The sequence below is a fragment of the Acomys russatus genome, chromosome 27 (genome assembly GCF_903995435.1).
Source record: "Acomys russatus chromosome 27, mAcoRus1.1, whole genome shotgun sequence".
Taxonomy (NCBI): Eukaryota; Metazoa; Chordata; class Mammalia; order Rodentia; family Muridae; genus Acomys; species Acomys russatus.
The window spans coordinates 57,988,321-58,010,561 of record NC_067163.1 but is presented as its reverse complement, the minus strand read 5'-3'; the positions used below and the strand labels follow the sequence as shown (position 1 = coordinate 58,010,561).

Genomic DNA, 22,241 nt, shown 5'->3' with positions numbered 1-22,241 from the left:
TGTGGGGGGGGCGCGGGGAGGGCCGGACATACAGTACAATGCAGGTCTCACGTAACATTACCATGCTAAGTGTTTCACTTAGAAGCCTGGGCTCAGGCTGTGGGAAACTGAGGCTAGCTGAGCTTTGGGCATGTGTCCAGGGCTGCCCAGGGATGTCTGTCTGGGGCCCTCATGTCCCCAAAGCAGTCTGACTGAACCACCCCTCAGATTCTAGTTAGATAGGTGGCCCAGAGCCAAGCATCCCTTCCAGGCACAAGATCCAGCAGGGTTTCCGGGAGTCCCTGTCCCTGGGCTAGAAAAGCCCAGGCAGGAAGGTGGTGGCATAAGAGTGTCTCACAGGCAGGTCAGCAAGACTGCAAGAAAGCCACTATCTCTCACGATTCCTGAGTCAGATAAAACACCGTGTCTGGGGAGGCACACTGTTGCATGCTTTCCTTGTCAGAAGGTCTACCACCCATGGGGGTTCTTGGGGGAGAGCACCCCACTTCCTCTATCCACCCACTTCTAGCTATACTGGGACCAGCCCTACCACTGCAGGGCTTCACCCGTGACATTCCCTGAGTGATGGAGTGTGATGGGCTGAAGGTGGCTATTGCTGTACATTGGTCATGCGGATTTCTCCAAGAAAATAAGTGGGCAGAAAAGCACCATCCAGAACCAGGGCATGGTGGGACAGGAGGCTAAGGCAGAGGATGGCTGAGTTCTGGGCCATCATGGAGATCTGGCCACAAACACCATAAAATAAGATACAGGTCCCACCTCAGCCTGGCTGCGTCACTTCTGAAGGAGTCAGAAGACAAAAAAATGCCTGGCTTCTGAGCAAGCCCAGCAGTGGGAGATGGTCAGTTTGCACTGTTGCCCCATCCACCTGTGTGAGTAGCTGTGGCATGTATGGTACGGACAGGACACAAGGACAGGAAGCGCATGGCTGCATTCCAAATCCATGCATGAACCAGGGACCTGGTATCTCTGCAAAGAGCCAAATGCTTTCCCAACAAATAGGGCTAATTAACAGGTCAGCTGAGGGCAGGGGAGTCCCGAGCTGTGCATGGGTACTAGGTTAGAGACTAGCATGAGATCGACAAAGCCATAGCACAGATGCTGGGCTCACACACAGCCACCACACAGCAGTACCTACCACCCAGCAGCATGTACACAGCCACACCTTCCTGTCCAGCCGCTGCTTCTGGGTAGAGGGAAATGAGAAATGCTTAGACTGCCACAGGTGCCCTGAGCTGCTCATGGATTAGAGTGCACAAGAGCCCCAATCCTCAGGGTCCTGGGACCTTCCTGGCTAGCGGCAAGTAACAAGAGACAAGTAGTGGGCGGAGGTGGGGGTCAAGGCCAGGTGCAGATGCCACCTCCCCTTGTGACTTTGGGTGGCCCCAAGCCCTCTGCTCTCCTTCCTCTGTGGTCATCATGTTGCCTACCTTGTCTACTTCACAGTCTCACTGGCATGGAAGACGGCAAGAGCACACAGGCACACGCCCAGGTCACAATGGCTGTGGCAGAGCCCCAGACAGGCACCTGAGGGCCCTAATCCTGGACTGATTGTTGAGACTCAACTGTGACGCCAGGCAGCGGGGCCACTGAGCGGTCAGCACTCACAGGCTGCCACTGCTCTCCAAGCGCGGCACGAGGAGTGGACACAAAGAAGGATATGTGAGGGTGTGTGCAACGGTGGTGCCCATGCTGCTGCTGTGTGTGTCCCCATGTCTGTGACACACACATGATGCATGAATAAGTGGTTAGGTGTGTATGTAAGTGTGTAAGTGAAGGCCTGTGGCACATCTGACACAGGCAGTGTAGCATGCTAGGGGAATGCATGCTCACTTCACATTTGGCACCATGAGTACCAGGTACCTAATTGCACACATGTATGTTCAAGCCTTTTCATTCAAGGTCCATGGGAACCTTGAGTGATGAAATACACATGGGAACACATATGGGTATGTATGCACACTGTGTACATGCTGGTATTCTACCCTGGGGCAGAGTGCCATCACATGAGACTGCTGAGGTGATGGAGTGCAGGGAGCCATTCATGGTGGAAAAGCTCCCTTGCACTTTGGGATCAATGTCTTTCACAATTGCTCTTCGAACTCTCACTCCTTCCCAGCACTTCACAGAGAGCCTGCTCAGTCATAGCCTGCTAGCCAGACTCCCTCAGGTCTCATCTATAAGGAAGCTGGCCTGGGCACTGTCTCTGAGGGGACACTGGTGGGACCAGTTGACGGAGGAGGAGAGGAAACCTTCCTTCTATCCGTCTTCTGCAGGTGGGCTGTGTACAAAGTGGTCATCATACAGACTGAATGAGCTGGGGGCAGGCTAGGTCCCTCCAAGACCATACACGAAGCCACAGGCAGATTCAGAGGGAGGACAAGCTGGGCTGGGGCGTGTGTGTCACTACCCCTGGGAAGGCTTCAGGAGCCTAGTAACAAGCATGGCCAGGAGTGTGTAGGTGTCCCTCTGTCAGGGACAGCTGTGGCCCCCTGGCCACCTGCTCTTATTAGGGACTGGAAAGGAGACATTGTGCTTGAGAGTCACTCAAAAATGTTTCTTCTTTTTTAGTATGGGATAACAGAGTCACTGAGCTCTGTCCCTAGCCCTCCACATGGGAGTCACAAGTACTCAGAATCTGTTGGGGGGAGGGTACAGTGACCCTCTCTGGAGAGCAGGGCTCAGGATAGTGAGGTTACAGGGAAGAGGGCAGGACGGCCCTCTGGCTGCTGTGTCTCAACCAACTGGGCAGAGTAAGGGAGAGCCAGGCCAACCTGGCTCATTCAACATGGTCAAGAGAGCTACCACTTTACCCCAACACTCAGCTGAACAAGGCTACCCTGAGCCCCTGCGGTAGCCACCCCAGGCCCTCCCTGAACCATCATGAAAAGGCACAAGGCCACGAGGCTGATGGACGCTGAGAGACCATGCAGATGGAGAAAGGCTGATGTAGGCACCTTAAGCGGGGACCTTGTGTGGACACTATCACAGCTTGGACCACTGGACAGGGACTAGGACAGCTCTACTCTAGGCTGCTCAATGGAGGGGCCCTGTGCCCGCCGCCCTGTCCCCACCGGCGGGTGCCGCGAGAGGAGGAAGCGTACTGACCGCTGGGCGGTTTGGGCCGTGGAGGAGCGGGCTTCTTCGGAGGCAGAGCGGGAGTGTCCTGTTTACTTTTAAAGGGGTCATCTGAGAGTCCTGTGCCTCCCAAGGAGGAGGAGAAGGGGCCAGAAGGTGGGGGCTGTAAGAGAGGACACGAAAGAGGCAAAAATAGACATTAAAAAGAAGGCACTGAGCAAATGCTCCCGCACCAAGAGCCCTGGCAAGACCTGGGTCCTCTCAAGCCCCCGCTTTCCTCCACCCTCAAAAGCCAGGCCCTCTGTATGAAAGGAAAGCCACCAACACAGGCAGCAGAGGGTGATCCTGTCCTCTGACGGCCTCTCTTGCCCCACTATGAGGTGTTTCCCCACTCAACACTGCACATGGGTCCCTGGGACTTTTGTTCATGTTTAGAGATGCACATGGTCTCAGACTCCACTGGATTGGTGCTGGGACAGACCCTCTCTATGCCCCAGATGCCTGTGTGCTACGGCCTACCAGGTAATTCAGGCTAGTGTGTCTGCTCCCGCCTGCCCCCACCCTCCAGCCCCTGGCCCCCTGCTGGCACAGCCATATTACCTCCATTAGCTCTACCCACTCTTTGTAATCACACCAGCTTATTTCCCCTACCCAGTGTTCAATTAAACTAGCCCCCATCCCCCTACCTGAAATAAGACAGTAACACATGTGTGGATTGAGGGAAGGATAGATGAACACGCGGTGGATGGGTGCACAGACATGTTGGTGGATGATGATGATGGGTAATGGATATCTGGGTGGGTTGATGGCTATGTGGATTAAGGGACAGATCTGTGGGAAGGTGGACAGATGAAAGGATACACTGACATGGGTAAATGGATGAGCAGATGGATGGCTGTGCAGGTGGATGGATGAGCGGATGGATGGCTGTGCAGGTGGATGGATGGTTCAAAACCTCAAGCTGGCATAATCTACAATGACTAGGGAACTAAGTCTCAACAACGAGGGCTCAAAGTCTAGATAAGGTTGGACAAAGTCATCGGGGAGAGGACTTGATTACAAGACCTGTCCACTAGGGGTGGCACCATTCCCTAGGTAGGGAATCCTGGACTCTGTAAGCAGATAGAGATAAGCACAAATATACATGTATTTATGCCCTGGTTTTGACTGTGGATGTGAGTGGCTGCGTCAAGCCCCAGCCTGACTTCCCAACGGTGATGGACTAACCTGCCTCTCCCCCTTCAAGTTGCTTCTGCCACGGTGTTTTACTAGAGACAGATGGACGGAATGATGACTAGGTGAACAGTGGGTAGACACGTGGGTGGACTGATGGTGGATAAAGGAAATGTGGGTAGACGGGTGAAGAGAAGTGGAGGAGGGAGGGACAGGTGAGTGTGAAGGCAGACAGGCTGTTGGCACACAGGTGAAAGAGCGTCTGTGTGGGTAGACAGGAGACAGCGCTCAGCAGCAGGCTGATGTAAGAGGTACACTCCAAGCACTCTACAAAGCTTACACAGTGGCTAGATCTTATCCCTTGGGCCTTATCCCTAAGCCCATCTCCTGATAAACAAACAAACAAACAAATGAGGCCAGATATGATGACCCACGGAGTTCTGGAAGCACAGCTGGGGACTTGGCCAAGTTCCAAGAGACCCCATGGGAAGTTCAGCAGCTGGACCCCACCCTGGCTGAAGCCCTGCCTGTCAGTCATCACTCCACCTTGGCACTGTCTCAGTGGCGGGCCTGGGCCTCCCTACTGTGGTACAGGTCTTCTGCCACTCATGGCGTCCTTCCTGGTTCAGAGCCAGCGCTTGTGGCTGTGGGTGACTGTGTGTCAGCATCATAGGGTGCTGTGCCTCTTACCCATGGGGGACACAGATCTGACAGAACAGTGGAAAACCACACAGGCAGCTCTTCTGAGGTGCCCAAAGGAAAGAGCAGGAGCCTCCCACATGGGGGTAAAATCGCTATGTGGGGAGAATCTGGTAAGAAACACTGCTTTCCTTTGTTGGGCGGTCTAAAGTTTTCTGATCCACCTGCCTTAGTCTCTGGGGAGCTAGGAGGACAGACAGGTATCACCACACTTGGTGGAGAGCAAGCAAACAGGAGACTAAAATGGGGCCGGCAAGGGGGACCGCTGTGAAGCCTGACATGTGAGCGTGACGATCCCTGGACCTGCAGGTGGGAAGAGGACGCTCCTGCAAAGCGCCTGTGCGCTGTGGGGCATCAGGCACACACAAGCAACATATAGGGGAAAATAAAGGGAAAGGTTGGGCTTTGTGCGATTAAGAGCACTGGCTGCTCCTCCAGAGGGCCTAGGTCTGGCCCCAGCCAACGGCAGCTCCAGGGTCTTACTCCTTCTCCTGACCTCTGAGGGCACCAAGCATGTCACACAGGCATATATGCAAGAAAACCCTGATACATATAAAATATTTCTTAACTGAAACGTTAGGCTGGACACAGCAGTGCATACGTTTAAATCACAGCATAGACAGAGCTCTGAGTTCGAGGCCGGTCAGGGTGCTACATAATGAGACTCTGTGATGGACAGTTTTACATCAACTTAACACAACCTAAAATTAAAGCCATCTGAGAGAAGGGAGCCTCCACTAAGAAAATGCCTCCAGCTGGGTGTGGTAGTGCAAGCCTTTAATCTAGTACTCAGGAGGCAGAGGCAGGTGGATGTCTGCGTTTGAGGCCAGCCTGGTCTACGGATTGAGTTCCAGAACAGCCAGGACTACAGGGAGAAACCCTGTCTTGAAAAACAAACAAAACAAGACAAAAGAAAGGAAGGGAGGAGGGAAGGAGGAAGGAAGGAAGGGAAATAGAAAAGAAAATGCCCCCATAAGATCCGTAAGGCAAACCTGGACTCACTTTGTAGACCAGGCTGGCCTGGAACTCACAGAGATCCACCTGCCTCTGTCTCCCAAGTACTGGGATTAAAGGTGTGCCACCCCCTGCATTTTCTTAATTACTGACTGATGTGGGCGGGCCCAGCCTATTGGATGGGCTTGTTGTCTTGGGTTCTTTTTTGGGGGGGGGGGTTGGTTTTTTGAGACAGGGTTTCTCTGTGTAGCCTTGGCTATCCTGGACTTGCTTTGTAGACCAGGCTGGTCTCGAACTCACAGCGATCTGCCTGCCTCTGCCCCCCCCCCCCCCGGCTGGGATTAAAGGTGTGTGCCACCACGCCCGGCTGGTCTTGGGTTCTATAAGAAAGCAGGCTGGGGTCTGGAGAGACAGCTCAGTGGTTAAGAGCATTCAGTGTTCTTCCAGAGGACCTGGGTTCAATTCCCAGCAACCACACAGCAGCTCACAAATATCTATAACTCCAGTACCAGGGCTTCTGACACCCTCACACAGATGTACATGCAGGCAAAACATCAATGAATATAAAATAAAAATAAATTTAAGAAGAGCTGAGCAAGCCATGGGGTGAAGCCAGTAGGCAGCACCCTCCCTTGGCCTGTGCGTCAGCTCCTGCCCCCATGTCCCTGCCCTGCCTGGAGCTCCTGTCCTCGCTGTTTTAGGTGTGAACACTGACCTGGAAGTGTAAGCTGAACAAACCCTAACCCTCCCCAAGTTGCTTTGGTCACAGTGTTTCATTACAACAATAGAAACCTTAACTAAGACAGACCCCTCCTCAAAAAGAGTGAAATGCTTAATAAAGTAGGCAAGAACACATTTTACCCAACATATAAAATAGAAAGTACAGGTCAGATATCCAATGCTGACAGAAAACAGAAGGACCAGGCCAGGTGTGATGGCACACTGCCATCCCCGTGTATCTACATTGGGCAGATGTATAATAAAGATGACATGAAACTCCTTGACGGAGTGAAGAGAGTTAGAGGAGGGTGGGTGCTTTCTACTTCCTCCCCATAGCGCGGGCCAAGGACAGAAATCGAGCCGGAGCACCCAGGACCCATGGCAGACTCAGAATGCGGGAGAATGTGAGCCACCCTGTCAAAGAAGCAGCTCAGCTCCAGCCAGGCACAGGCCTCTTGCAGCAGGGGAGTGACAGGGACATGCAGCCACTTCTGCATCCCAGCTGACACCAGCAGGCCACTTCTCCAGGCCCCTCAATGCTTTCTGGAAGTTTCCAGGCAGGAGATGGCTGTCCTGCCAATCTCACCTCCTTCCTAGCGGCCTGTGAAAGACCCCTACTACCATCACCCCAGCTTTACATGCAGGCAGACTGAAGCACAGCACTCAGTGTGGCCTGCCCAGACTACACTTGGGATCAGTGTTGACCCAGGGCTAGGATAGCCTGTCCACAGCCCAGGCCTGGACTCCCTCACGCTGTTCTTAGATCAGGCACAGGGACTCATCCTGGGCCACACACTCTGTCCTCAGGATGGAGGAGACACACGCGGCTTCAGGTAAGAAACAAAGCCAGGAGGGGCCACAAGGAGAAGGCAGTTTCTCCAAAAGAAAACAGGTTTCTGGGGCTGGAGACACAGCCAATGGGTCAAGAACCTTAGCTCTCGAGCACCCTTGGGAAAACCCAGGAGGAGCGGAGATAGGACTGTCTCGAGGACTTGCTGGTCAGTCTAGGTGAAGCTGCAAGTTGCAGATTCAATGACATCCATCTCAAACAGTAAGAGTGATTAAGGAAGATACTGACCTCTGGTCTACATGCACACGTGCTTGAACACACACCATATGTACATGTACACACACACGCACAAAAAGCAGGGTTCTGCAAGACCCAGATTCACTTCCTAACCAGTGGCCCCTCTCCATGCCCTGCAGCAGGCAGGGCACAGTATGGGCAGGGCAGCTTCTCTATGACAGTCTCATATGGCTTTCTATGAAAGTGACAGAGTCTTAATTCAAAGCCTGTCTACCAAAGTTCCCAGCAGAATAGCTGCCTAGTCAGGCTGCACAGCCTTGTGGTCAGAAGTGAACTGGGTCGCCCAACTCTCTGTGCCTTGATTTCCTACCTGTAACATGATGGACAGGCCCTCACTGTCAGGACGCCCCAGAGAGGAAGCGTCAAGAAAAATGCCTGCAGACACTGGCTAGGTCAGCAGACAGCGCAGTTAACACAGCTGCCCCACCTTGCCACAGTCCAGTACACAGAGAACATGGAGAAGAAAAGTTCCAGAGAAGCAATTCCTGCTCTGAAATAACTTTTGTTGCAGCATACTGTAACTGTTCCGTCAGCGGGAGCAGTGAATACAGGGTGCAGGGGTGCACTGCGAGGGGGCTCCCAGGACGGGTCCCCGCAATCAAGGAGGCACACAAGGAGGGTCACGTCTCATTCAGAAGCCTGTGTGTGCAGATCCTCAACTCCAGCTTCTGGGGAGAGGGAGGGGGTACCCCAGGGCCATCTACAGGCTACTGGTTGTTTGCGCAGGGCCTCCATGAACCTGAGGCTGCTGCCCTCACATACTCCTGACAGGACATAGGGAGAGGCGTGTGCCACTCAGCATCCGCTGATGCTGGAGAGATGGCTCAATGTACTTGCAAGCAAGCCTGGTGACCTGAGTGTGATCCCTGGGTTCACATGGTGGAAAAAACCCTAACTTAATCAGTTATCCCCTGAGTTCCACACGGGTGCCGTTTCAAGACAGGGTTTCTCTGTGTGGCCTTGGCTGCCCTGGACTCACTTTGTAGACCAGGCTGGCCTCGAACTCACAGCGATGTGCCTGTGCCTAAGAAATGCAATTTTAGGCTGGAGACATGGCTCAGTGGTTAAGAGCACCGACTGCCCTTCCAGAGGTCCTGAGTTCAATTCCCAGCAACCACATGGTGGCTCACAACCATTTATAATGTGATCTGATGCATACTGTATACATAATAAATAAATCTTAAAAAAAGAAATGCAATTTTAAACGGAAGAGAAGCTGCTTGCTAGCTGAAGGTGTGGGAGCCCTTGTGCACGCAGGCCTGGTTTCTGGGGCTGAAGTGCAGAAGCCTGAGGAGAGGGTGGCGTAGACGAGGCTGCTCTGTGGGGGTGAGCTGCCTCCTGGGACAGGCACCCTGAGTCACAAGGCAGCAGGAGGAGGCCTGAGCAGGTCTGCTTCCTAATCCACTCACAGGGTGAGGGACAGGAAAGGGCTTCACCTAGAGTTCAGGACACCTGCTGACACAGGGGACCCAGGGCTGCCTCACCTTCTAGCTGGCTACAATGTTGCAGGCCAGACAGATGGGTCAACTCCCCCTGGGGCTTAAACCCACCAAACTAACTGTCACCTCGAAAGGCACAGGCCTGACTGTGTCAGCCGGGCTTGGTTCATAGCATGGAGTTCCATCCTGTCCAGCGCCACAGTGTCCAGGCAATTCTCCAATACCGACTTTGTTTTGTTATTTTCTTCCTTCCTTCCTTCTTTTGGAACTATCTCACTGTGTAGCTCTGGCTGGCCTTGAACTCACAGAGTTCTGCCTCTGTCTCCCAAGTGCTGAGATTAAAGATATGCAATACCAGGCCCGGCCTCTAGCCCCAGTTGTGATGACTTTAGGTTTCCTAGCCCTTGGGATCTGACAATGAGTTCAAGGCAGGCTGCTGCTGTTAGGAAGGCTGCTGCAGGCTGGGAGCTGGGAATAACAAGGCATGCTTCCAACGCAGCAGGAACGCAGAGGCAGGAGTGAGCTAACCACTGCAAACGCCTCAGAACCGTGTCAACACAGGTTGCTCAGATCTTTTTTTTTTTTTTCTCAGATCTTCTGAAAAGTTGTTTTGCGGGGACGGGCTGTGGCTTGGGGTGGAGTCTCCTGCCTGGCATGCAGGGTACCCTGTGTTCCATCAGCACCAATGCAAAGATTTTTTTAAAAAGGAAGGAAAATAAAAGCATGCTAAGGTTGAAAGTCACTGAAAACGGGCTGACCCCCACGCAACTACTGCACAGGTGGCGAGGAGGGAAGGCAGAGGAAGTTAGCCTCGTGCACTCTAGGGTGCTCCAGGAGCACACTTACTGACTTTGATTTCCTGTTGAGTGCGGGATGAACCTGGGGCCTGGCCATGCTCTGCAGGTTCATGCCACTGACCGCACCTGCAGTTGGGGACTCATTTTTAAAGCAAGCGAATGCCACCAAGGCTCAGGAACTGCTTAGAATACTCAGCTGGGGACCTGTGCTGGCTAAATTTATGTCAACATGACACAAGTTGAAGTCATCAGAGAGGAGGGAGCCTCAGTTGAGGAAATGCCTCCATGAGGATGTAAGGCTTGTAGGGCACTTTCTTAATTAGTCATTGAGTGGGTAGGGCCCAGCCATGGTGGGTGCTGCCATCCTGGGCTAGTGGTCCTGAGTGGGTAAGGCTAGTCATGGTGGGTGCTGCCATCCTGGGCTGGTGGTCCTAAGTGGGTAGGGCCCAGCCATGGTGGGTGCTGCCATCCTGGGCTAGTGGTCCTGCGTGGGTAGGGCCCAGCCATGGTGGGTGCTGCCATCCTGGGCTAGTGGTCCTGCGTGGGTAGGGCCCAGCCATGGTGGGTGCTGCCATCCTGGGCTAGTGGTCCTGCGTGGGTAGGGCTAGCCATGGTGGGTGCTGCCATCCTGGGCTAGTGGTCCTGAGTGGGTAGGGCTAGCCATGGTGGGTGCTGCCATCTTGGGCTAGTGGTCCTGAGTGGGTAGGGCTAGCCATGGTGGGTGCTGCCATCTTGGGCTAGTGGTTCTAAGTGGGGAGGGCCCAGCCATGGTGGGTGGTGCCATCCTGGGCTAGTGGTCCTGAGTGGGTAGGGCTAGCCATGGTGGGTGCTGCCATCTTGGGCTAGTGGTTCTAAGTGGGGAGGGCCCAGCCATGGTGGGTGGTGCCATCCTGGGCTAGTGGTCCTGAGTAGGTAGGACCCAGCCACGGTGGGTGGTGCCATCCCTGGGCTGGTGGTCCTGGGTTCTGTAAGAAAGCAGGCTGAGCAAGCTGTGGGGAGCAGTACCCTCCATGGCCTCGGTACCAGCTCCTGCCTCCAGGTTCAGGCCCTGCCTGAGTTCGAATCCTGGCTTCCTTTGGTGATGAACAGTGATATAAAAGTATAAGCCAAACAACCCTTTCCTCCCCAAGTTGCTTTGGGAGTGTAGTTTTATCACAGCAGTAGTAAGGCAGAGCCTAGTGCTGCCTGAAAGGCCCCAGAGATGCCTGCTGGGACCAGAGCTGGACATCACAGCACTTTCTCAGCACAGCTGTGCAGAGGTAGGGCACTCTGATTCTAGGAGTGAGGAACGGCACGCATTGCTGCCCCACCCTGCTCAGGTGTGGAAGGGCTGGTGGTGATGGGTAAAAAAAGAAAAAAAGAAAGCTAAGAGGAAAAAAAAGCCCTTGCCACTCTACTTTCATTTCCCTTCACATTTATTTATACCAACTGTTGTTCTTGAAAACTAGCAAAGTAACCAGAGAGGAAAATCAGTGGGGGCTGGGCCAGGGCAGGCACAGCCTTACAAGTGTCACACAATCAGGGAGCCCCGGGATGCTGCACACAGGGTATAGGACAGGAGTTTCCACAGCTACAGCCAACTCTGTGCTGGCCTGGAGCCGAGCGCAGGAAGTGGGCCTGGCTTTCCTATCCTAGCTGCATGGCGAGGAGACAGGCTTGTTTGTGGGTTCCTCGGGAGCAGGGCAGCTGGGCAGAAAGGCACGGAAGGACTAGGTAGGGGTGGCAGCTAGTCCCTTCTCCAGCCTCGGATCCTGGTGCTTGAGGTATGGAGCAGCCCAGGCTGCAGCCCAGGCCACGTGCCCAGCCACTCTCTAAGCACTTTGACCTTACTAAGCCTACCACATGCATGCGATGCAGCCCATAGCCCTGTCACTCCTCCAGTTCCCAGCAGCCCCTTCTCCTCAACTAGTCCCTCTGCTATGTCTGGTGCTGGGCTCAGTCTATGACTCCTGAGCTTACCGAGGCTGTGTGTGTGAGTACAAGCAACCAGCCAGTGGCCACAACACTGGAGAAAACTCCTTCCCCATTAGCGACTGGCAACCTTGTACACTTGCTCAGGCCTTCACTGAGGCTGAGGTAGGAACAGGCTCCAGGGTTAGAGAGCTGGACAGCCCTTGTAGGCTGCTGCCCCCACGTGGCCAACATGTCCTGATTGCAGGAGTGCGTGCCCCAGGCTCACAGCTGCCTCTGCCTCTCCAATGCCAGGTGCTGCCTAGGATACTGGACTTGCACACACGAGGCTCCTGAGTGTGTCAACTGCAAGCCTCCTGTGCTACTGTGTATGTCTGTCACTGTGCTGAAAACCTGCATGCCACACTGCATGGCGCTACAGCTGCCAGCCTTTGGCACCTTTTGGCCAGCTTTGGGCAGTTGGGACACCAGTGAAGAGGGCAGGGACCCCATGATTGGGTGCTGGCTGTCACCTGTGCTTAGTCCCCATCTCCTGGGGTTCAAGTCATCTCACACTGAAGATAAACCACTCCATCTGTACTGAGTGCACACAGGCAACTACCACGGAGCTATGCACACAGGCCCACGTCCTGCAGGGTACTTGACACCCAGAGGTTCAGTCTGTGGTACTGAGTCACAGCACAGGAGGATTTTGATGTCCCCTGAGCATCATGCAACCCATCCTCATGGATGACCAGGGGGATGAGCACCCTCGGAACTCCCTCCCACCGCCTCCTTCAGGCGCACAGAACCATCAGGGGACAGGACAGCTACCCCGTGACCCCTCACCACCACCTGCCCACAGTAGGAAGATGGATTCTGCAAGAGAATCGCGCCCCATGACAAGCATCTGCAAGGCACAGCACCGTGTTCTAAGGACAGAGCGGTTCCCTGCCAGAGGAGGACAGGAGCAGAGTAGATGAGGGAGCTGGGCCAGGTGAGCAGGGCTGAGACAGCCCACCTGTCACTATCGTCCCTACTGTTTGCCACCACAGCCACTTGACTTCCTTACTCATTGCCGAAGCTGATACCAATCCTTCTCACCGAGCCTGAGAAGTCTGAACCTGCTGCTTTCTTCTCAGACAGGTCTGTCTCCCTGTGTAGCCCAGGCTGGCCTCCAAGTCACAGCAGTCCTCCTGCCTGAACCTACCAAGTGTGACCAGGTGTTGGAGGAAGACGTGCCCCCACCCCAACCTTGAGCTGCTGTTTCCTGACTAGTGTATCTGGGGTGCAGCCTGTGGCGGACTTCTTGCTAAGCTCAAGACGTGGCTCTCTGACCACATGTCCCTCTCCATGAGTGACAGCAGCCAGTACATCCCAGAGACAGAGTGCACAAGGAAGCCTTTCAGAGGCCCTGGCTCAACACAGGGATGTGGCTTTTGTCCTCAAGCTGCACAAGCTGTTTTCATGTGCCTGTGAGTTTGGTCCCTGAGGCTTCAGGCATTTATCTGTATGGTCAGTTTTATCCACTGACCTCGAGCCTGAGCTCTGTCACCCTGGCCTCCGCGTGCTGCCTCAGGCCACTGCCTGCCCTGCATGTGTTTGGCCATGGAGGTACCCACTTCGTGCCCTGAGATCTGATGCTTGTGTGATGCTAGTGAGAGCAAAATGGGCAATGGCTGACGGCACCAAAGGGACCTGGGCTATGGCTGCTCACTGCTGCGTAACGCTGTACTCGAGTGTGACGAGTGCAGGCACATACATATGTGACAGCATTCTGTCTGGCTGTGGACACAGGCCATGGCTGGGACTTCTTGGGAGGGCCTTACCTTGGACATCTGGCTGAAGTCAGCGAAGCCCTCCGCACTGCTGAAGGAGCCACTTCCAAAGGGGTCTAGGGTTCCGAAGGGGTCTGCGAGAGGCACCAATGGGGTTGTGGTTATGGTCTGAGCAGGTGTGCCTAAGAGTCAAGGGGAAATCCCAGGGCCCAGGAGCAGGGGACTCAGGGCTGGGTCACAATGATTACAGGAGGGTCAGTTCCTGCCAGAACCTGCCACCCAGCAGTCCAGGAGAAGCGAGTGAGGTGGAGAGTGAGACACATTTGTAGGTGAAGAGATTCCTCCCACTCCCACTTCTTAATAAGGTCTCACTTTGTAGCCCAGGCTAGTATGGAACTCACAGAGATCCCCCTGCCTCTGACTTCTGAACAGTAGGATTATTAAAGCTGTGTATTACCAGTGTATGGTTCTGTTTTGAAACTAGTGATCCTCAGTTCCCCAGTGCTGGGATTAGACACAAGTGCCACCGTGCCTGAGAACCTGTGGACTCCCCCATTACAAGCAATGAGCAAAAGGTCCCCACAGCACTGTTGAGAAAGACGGGCCTGTGAGGGTGAGATTGGGGTGCGGGGTTGGGGGAGCTGGGGGGATGGCCTGAGAAAGACCCACCAGAGATTGGCTACCCTAATCTGAGGACTGATGGCCTTGCTGAGATGTGGTCAGGAGGGCCTCAGGTCTCACCTGATCCTTTCGAAGAGATGCTGGAGGAGGAGAAAGGATCACTGGACTCAAATGGGTCAAGCTGAGGAGAAGACAGGAAGAGTTTATTCTGCCATCAGCCACTCAATGTACTTTCCCTAACAATCCCAAATGTCTTAAACAATACTTCAGGGAGCATGGGTGACTTAACCAACCCCGGGCAGTGGAGGGATTACCTCAACAGATGACCTGCTGTGGGTAACACTGATGAGTTCTATAGCCCCCAAGTTACTGATGAACCTGAGAACTGAACCAAAGCCAGACACAGACAGCATCAAGATCTGACAAAAGGGATGAGGGTGGAGCCCCTGCCTAGGATTCCCCAGTGAGGGGCTGGGGGCGTGGCTCCATAAAGGAAGGGAAGTCTGTCTCCCAACAGAAGGAAGAGAACCAGGAAAGGCACATGCCTGGCCCATTCTAAGGCTGCTTAACTCAAGCTGGGCGAGGCGTTACACACCTGTTACCCCAGCACCTAGGGGGCAGAGGCAGGTAGATATCTGAGTTTGAGCCTGGTCTGCCTAGGAAGTTTCAAGGCAGCCACAGCTACAATGAGAAACTTTGCCTCAAAAAAGCAAAAAATAATAAACAAATAGGTAATAAAAATTGAAAGAGTATCTAACTCTTTTAATTTTACACCTGTCATTCCAGCACACAGGAGGATAAAGCAGGAGGATTGCTGCAACACTGAGGCCAGATGGAACTGCCTGGAGAGACTATGCTTCAAAAGAAATAGAGAGAAATAGAGTGGAGAGAAAGACCCGGATCTAAAGGGTCAAAGCAAAACTGACAAAGCTGTCAGCACTCTGGAAGCAGAGGTAGGCAGATTTCTGTTGAGTCCCAGGCTGGCCAGGGCTACACAAAGAGCAACTGTCTTAAAAAAAAAAAAAAAAAAAAAAGTAGTGGTGGTAGTAGTGGTCGTATTGATTCAGAGTGGGTACAAGCAGCACTGGCTCCCCTTCCAGTGGGCCAGAGCTGGGTTCCCAGCACCCTCATGATGGCTCACAACCACCTGTAACTTGAGGTCCAGGAATCTGATGCCCTCTTCTGGCATCCATGGGTACCAGGCATGCATGTGGTACATAGACAGACATGCAGACAAAACACCTATACAAATAAAACAAGAACTTTAAAATATCTTAAAAAAAAATTCCAACAGAAGATCAATTATGGGCTATGCTTCACTTCTCCAGCATGCTGGGCAAAGGGACAGGATTCCGAATGGTAGAACTGTGCGCACGTGATGAACTGTACTGGGGATGGGACCCCAGTCTCAACATGGAATTCACTTGTTTCTCTTGTGTGTGGGTGAGCATCCTGCTCCATCATTCCTCTCACTGAACATGAAGCTGGGTTGATAGCCAGCCCAGCCGTCCTCCTGTGTCCCCAGCTCAGTAACAGGATTCTGGGGGCTGGGGGCTGGAAGCAAGCTCAGGCTTGCACAAGAGTGTCCTTAGCTGCTGAGCCGTCACTCCAGCACTGCCTGCAACATGAGACAGCATCTCACTATGTAACCCAACTGCTTGCCATGGAGACCAGGCTGGCCTCGGACTGTGTTTCTAATATTCTCCACGCAGCCTGAGGAACACTCAGCACAGCACTCTGGGTGCACTTGTGCCCTACACGTCTGACACATGAGGCCAGCGTGGAACCCTGCACTTGTATCATGATGTCAGGTCTGTCGGGCAGATGAGGGCCTCTGAAAGTTACATGAAGGGGAAAAGCAAGCAAGTTTGCCCTTTATAGCACCTTGGTTTCTCACTTGCATAAAAACACTCCTTCTAGGCAAGGTTGTTTTTCTTCTCCAGCTTCTGTGATGTTGCACCCACACCAGAACCAGTGGCCACACTGGCCTTCAGAACTCTGAACTAAAATAAACCCCTTTGCTTTATTAAGCGTGCAGCCTCAGGAATGTTGTTATAGCAACAGCAACCAGGCCATCACCCTCTAAGTTATCTAACTCAAATGACACTGTTACTGATGTGTACTAGAAAGACTCCAGAGCACAGCTAATGAGAAGGCTCATCAAGTAAACGTGCTTGCTGCCAGCTCTGACAACAGACGTGGCCGCCATGCCCGGCTACATGTAGTATTTTGCTGTAGCTGTGGAAGATGGAGTGGAGGTGGGAGCAGAGCAGAGGACCAGAGCAACGGAGAGGGACTTCAAGGGACAGAACTACTTGAGAAGATGCTTTGGCCCCAACTTGGTACTGCAGCATGCTGCTCACAAGTTAGGACTTAGCAATGACAGCATTGGGAGCCACCTCACAAGGAGGAACGAGACCAGGCTTATAATCACGGCTCCTGGCCAAGCCAGCCAATCTCCTAACACTATGAGCTGATCCCCACACACATCGGATGAGACGCCCTTGGGGGGCCCTGCAGACATTTCTCACCTTTGAAGGTAAGGAAGGGTTCTTTGTGAAGGGGTCTGAGGTAAATGGGTCATTTTTCGTCTGTTTCTTGAAGAAGTCGTCACTGGTAGAGCTGTGGAATGGGTCACTTTCTTTGAAAGGGTCACCTCCAAATGGGTCTGGGAAAAAAAGGGCACAACTGGTGAGCAATGACACCAATGAGACGTAAGGGGACGACACAGGGAGACGACACAGGGAGACGTAAGGGGACAGTCACTAGGAAAAGAGGGCTCAGGATGAAGCAGAAATTGTGGTTACTGAGTGGTTGTTGTCCAGGGGTTAGAATGGGGACAATGGCCCCGAGTTCGGACAACCTTTCCAGGTGATAGACTGTCCTGTAACCTCCACAATTCTACACATCTGTCAGAAACTTTACTGGAGCAACAGGGGTGGACAAAGCAGATACAGGCATTTCCTGCCAACCCTGACAGCCTGACCCACGCGGAGAAAAATAACCAACTCCTGCAAGTTGTACCTAACCTCTACACATGGCATCTCCCTGCCCCCAATATTTAAATAAAAGTTTCTTGTAATAGGGTCTTGCTATGTAGACCTGCCTCTGCCTACTGAGTTACTGGAGTGCTGGGATTATTGTTGTGTGTCACCATGGCCAACTTGTTTAAAAGGAGGATTCTGTGCTGTGTACGTTTTGCTCTGTAGTAAAGCTGCATTTAAAGATAATAACCAATGTGGTGATGTCAGGGGCAGGAAGCACATTGGTGGCACCAAGCACAAGGCAGGATGGGAGCTACTGTGACAGATGGGAGTCTCTGAGGGATGCAGATAGTCCAAATCTTTTCTGTTCTGTGGTACTGGTAATGAAACCCAGTCCTTTGGGCACACTAGGCCTTTTTGTGGAAAAAAAAGGCCACAAAAAAGGTACAGGTGGCACATTATGGCTATCTTTTGCTATGACATAACTGTCCCTGGCATGAGCGGTGGGAAGTCTCACCATCTGTGACAGTCACACCACATACCCAACACAGTCAGCTAGGGCAGGAGTGACCCTGCCCCCAGAAGATCTGGGACTGGAGAGACTCTGGGTGCTGTCAGGGATACAAGGAAGCCAGACTTTACCTGCAGCTGCTGTTGGCTGCTCTGAGAATGGGTCATTCTGGAAAGGGTCACCTGTAGGAAAGAGAGAAGCAGTCAGGTGAATGGAGGACAGGAGGCAGGCCTCTGCCCAGCGTCAAGGAAACAAGTGGTCCCTCTCTACCTCAACCCCGCTGCAGCAACATCACAGGTGAAAAGTGGCAGCTCCAGGCAGGCCAACTGTTAGGATGAGTCAGGCCACAAAAGGAATAGAATCTCCGAGTGCTCACATTTCCTTCTCCACCCTGGGTCCCTGCCTCTCCCCCCACCTTGGTCTGTGCAGCTGTCCTGATCACGTCATGGTGACCTGCAGTGACGCCAAGGCTGCTGGGTCTGCTCCTTAGATCTAAGGTGCTACCGTAAGATCTAAAAGCTCTCCAGGTGCTGTGGTGCACCTGTAATCCCAGCACTCGAGAGGCAAAGAGTCTCCATGAGTTCAAAGCCAGCCTGGTCTACAGAGTGAGTTGCACAGCAGCCAGAGAGAGACCCTGTCTCAAAACAAAACAACCCCTGAAAGTTAAGGATCTGGAGTTAAGAGCCTCTGTTGTTCCTGCTGAGAACCCAGGTTCAATTCCCAGCACCCAATGGCAGGTCACAACTGTCTCTAACTCCAGCTTTGGAGGATGTGACATCTTCTTTTTGCCCTCTGGGGGAACTGCACACATATGAGGCACATGCATGCAGGCAAAACACCCATATGCATAAAAAACATTTTAAAAAGAAAATAAGCAAGTCTTTTCATGGGGACATAGGCTGGGGTGTACCTTTGAAGGGGTCAGCTCCTTTAAACGGGTCAGACTTGAAAGGGTCCTCTGCCTGGAAGGGGTCCGGATGCAGCTCTTGGGAGTTGCTGCTGAACAATAAGGCTTTGTTTTTGAACGGGTCGTCCTAGGATGGTGAACAAAGGACAGGCACTGAGTTACTTTTGACTTAAGCCAAGTGCAGGGCTCCATACCTAGCTCAGCTCTGCATCTGACTCAGTGTGGCCCACAACAGAGTGCCTGAAGAGGAGTCACTCAAGTGGAGATTCTGGCTAAGAACAACCCTGACACTGGCCCCTTTGCTGAGGTAACAATGGAGACCAAGTGTGGCACACATGGAAACGCTGCAACACAGCTTTGCAATTGTTCAATAATCTACAACAGCTCTAAGAAAGTTTCTGAGCCAAATGAGTCAAGAGATGGAATGCATCCACCCGTGTGGCGGCATAGTATTCAGCCTTGAAGAGGAAAGAAATTCTACTGTAAATGGAAAAGAGTTAAGGATGTGCACCTAAGAGACAGAGCTAAGTACTGTGTGGCCCCTGAGCCACCACATTCACAGGGGCAGAAAGTGGAGCGATGAGGACAGAGCCTGGCCTCGACCAGGATGACCCATAGGGCTATGTCAAGAAACAAGTGGGCTGTTTCTGCCAAGTAGGAAGTGAGGCTTGGGGTGACGCTGGTACAGTGGTAACTGCTAAAGCATGCAGGACACTTTGCATTTTTATAAAAAGGTGCTTATTTCTAGAAACTAGCAAGTGTATTCAAAGTAGAAAAAAAAAAACTTTTGAAGAGTGCTTTTCCATAGTGGGACTGGCGTGAGGGGTGGAAGAGGCCTGCAAACAGAATGCTGGGCTGAGAAATCAGGAATCTGTTCTGCTTAAGACATACAATCCTCTACAAAACAAGGCTGTTTAACTCAAGTGGGTTTTGATTTTTTTGAGGGAGGCAGGGTCTTGCTGTGCAGCCCTGACTGGTCTGGAACTCACTATGTAGACATGGCTGGCCTTGGGCTCACATCAGCCTGTCTCTGCCCTCCCACTGTTGGGACTAAATGTGGGGCTACCATGACCAGCAGATGGTTCTTACAGCTGCACCCATGGCTGGTCAAAGGGACTGTCACTCGTCTCATGGCCAAGTCATTTCAAAGCTGGGGCATCTGTGATAGCAGACAGTGGTATGAAGAAATGATACAAATAGCCCAAAAGGCTATTACCTCCAAAATTGAGTCCAAGTTCTAATAAGGCTGCCTGCACCTGGGATAGCAGAATGGTGCCTGCAGGGGTGGGTGAAGAGGAAGCCACCAATGGGAAGGAGGGACACACGCGTTACCCTGGTTCTGGAAGGCTAAGGCAGGAGGATCAACACGCCATACAGCAAGATTTTTCTCAGGAAACAATAAATAAATAAATAAATATTAAAGAAATAATAAGCAGCAGTCATTGATTGGGTGGTGTGTGAGTAGGGTGAAGACATGGACGGCCATCTTACCTGGGACCAATTCTTCAGAGCTTCTGGGCACAGGCCTTCCTAGGGAAGCCAGGCCTGACGCTCAGGGAGATTAAACACAGATGCAGCAACACAGCATCTGCTGACGACGCCTGGGTGCTGCCAGTGCCAGCGCTGAGGTGTACACACCCCTGTGCAGCTGCTGGGGTTCAAGGGTGGAGAGAAACCCAATGGGAGATTCTGACCAAAAGGGGCAGAAGACAGATCTTTCTGGCACACCATGGACAAAGGAAGGCCCTACCGCTGTTGGGGCTTAAGGACAGAGAGACTGGTGGAAGGTCATGACCCAAGGAAGCCCTGGGATGGGCAGAAGAAGCTCTTGGACCAGCCCTGGGCAAGGTCTGGACTGTGTTCTAGAAGACAGAGGATGAGGGATGGATCAGCCACAGCAGCTGGGTCTCAGCAGGGAAGCTTACAGGCAGCCCTCAAGTGGCCTTTATGAAGTCTCCTGTTTTCTATCACTGAAGGGAAGATGATGAGGGAACGGGTTTCAATGGCACAAGCCTGCCTGGGGCTGGCACCACCAGTCCTGCATGTGCTGGGATGGTGGGGCGATGCCATGGTGTTAGGAGGAATCTCACAGCTCATGCAGCTCAGCACTGCAGTCAAAGACCTGGCAGGGCGGGACTCACGATAAGAGTAAAGGAAAACGCTGACAGCTCATCACAGACTCAGAGCTGAAAGGGGAGTTTTCCCCACCCACAAACGTGAACACAACCACAGAGGAGCCCCACTCTGTCACCATGTGCACACAGTGGATGAACTTATCTAAAATGTCACTGGTAGATGCCATCTTCCCAGACCACTGAGTCATGTGGCTGCTTGCTTGGTGACTGAACACGGATATAAGGGGAGAAATGATATTAGGGCGGGTGGTGAGTATGTCACAGAGGTAGAACATGTTAATTACTACCCCCTGCAGCACGGAGGCTGGACCCAGGGCCTCCCACTGCTGAGCCACACAGCCAGCTGCAGAGAACACCTTCAGAGGCAAGCCCTAAGAGCGGTCTGTTTTCAGAATACAGACATGGCCACAGAGGATACCCGAAAAGTTGCTGTGATATCCCGGCCTTTTACAGAGTGCAGGGGGGGTTGATTGTGGGGCACATGCCTTTCATCCCTGCACTCAGAGGGAGAGGCAGATGTGTCTCTGTCAGCCCAAGGCCAGCCTGGTCTTCACTGTGAGTTTCAAGCCAGCCATGGCTACACCATGAGACTTTGCCTCAAAAACAAAAGAAAACAAAATGAGAAGTGTGTTTGCTGAGGGCCCACTGCTGGCGCTCCTACAAATGGACTTGAAGTAAATACTCGTGTCTTAGGTTGAGCTTAAGGTACCCGCTAAGCAGCTCTCACTTACAAATCCTTACTGAGAGCTCATGACACTGACTCCTGCATGTTGGTGGGGTTGGAAGTGGCCAAGCACCCAATCAAACTGGGTCCTGAGTGACAAAGTGGTATGGTGCACTGCTTTCTCTATGCTGGGGAAGGGGGTTGGGTGACTGGGTATCCAGGAAGAAGATTCTATGAGGTAGGGCTGGGTGCAAGGCTCAGTGAAGAGTACGTGCTAACATGTGCGAGGCCCTGTACAGCACTGTGAAAGAAAAAAGTAATTAAAGATATGCATATACGTGAATGTGGGCAAGTCATGCCATGGGGACGTAACTTTTAGCTCAGTGGCTCAGGAGTTCAAGATGTGCAGCTCTGGTTGCACAGTTCTCCATAAGCACAACCCAGCTGCAGAGCACACGGAGCACACTCTGCTCCGGTCCCCAGATGGAACACTGAACAAAGACCTTGCTTCAAAGTGTTTATTAAGAAATAGGAACAAGCCCCCGCAAAGGTTTTTAAAACTGTATTTGTACAAGGAGATGTGGGTTCCTTCAGATACAAGATACAAGTCTTGAGTTTCTAGGTAATATATCTGATGGTTACACTGTACATGTGACAGTCAACTGCACAAACTCCACCTGGTTAAACAATGGACAAAAATAACCAAGCACAAAAGGCTCTGGGGGTGGCAGAATGACCAGCCACCTGCAAACTGTCACCCACTGCTGAGATGCAGCCCAGGACGTGAGCCTGACAAAAGCTCAC

The 22,241-nt window shown here is 52.6% G+C and overlaps 1 protein-coding gene across 6 annotated transcripts in view; it reads right to left on the bottom strand.

Annotated features, from left to right (window-relative positions):
- Eps15l1 (epidermal growth factor receptor pathway substrate 15 like 1) overlaps nucleotides 1-22,241 on the bottom strand; it is an 80,682-nt gene that overhangs the window by 14,554 nt on the left and 43,887 nt on the right. For 3 of the 6 annotated variants that reach the window (XM_051169417.1, XM_051169418.1, XM_051169420.1), the window contains exons 17-23: nucleotides 18,642-18,765; nucleotides 17,863-17,913; nucleotides 16,768-16,904; nucleotides 14,357-14,417; nucleotides 13,667-13,749; nucleotides 3,109-3,241; nucleotides 1,139-1,186 (exon numbers count right to left, since the gene is read on the bottom strand). In XM_051169417.1, coding sequence (XP_051025374.1) covers nucleotides 1,139-1,186; nucleotides 3,109-3,241; nucleotides 13,667-13,749; nucleotides 14,357-14,417; nucleotides 16,768-16,904; nucleotides 17,863-17,913; nucleotides 18,642-18,765 — 637 coding nt within the window. The remainder of the gene's footprint in view (nucleotides 1-1,138; nucleotides 1,187-3,108; nucleotides 3,242-13,666; nucleotides 13,750-14,356; nucleotides 14,418-16,767; nucleotides 16,905-17,862; nucleotides 17,914-18,641; nucleotides 18,766-22,241) is intronic. The other 3 variants (XM_051169421.1, XM_051169419.1, XM_051169422.1) reach the window with 2 other exon arrangements.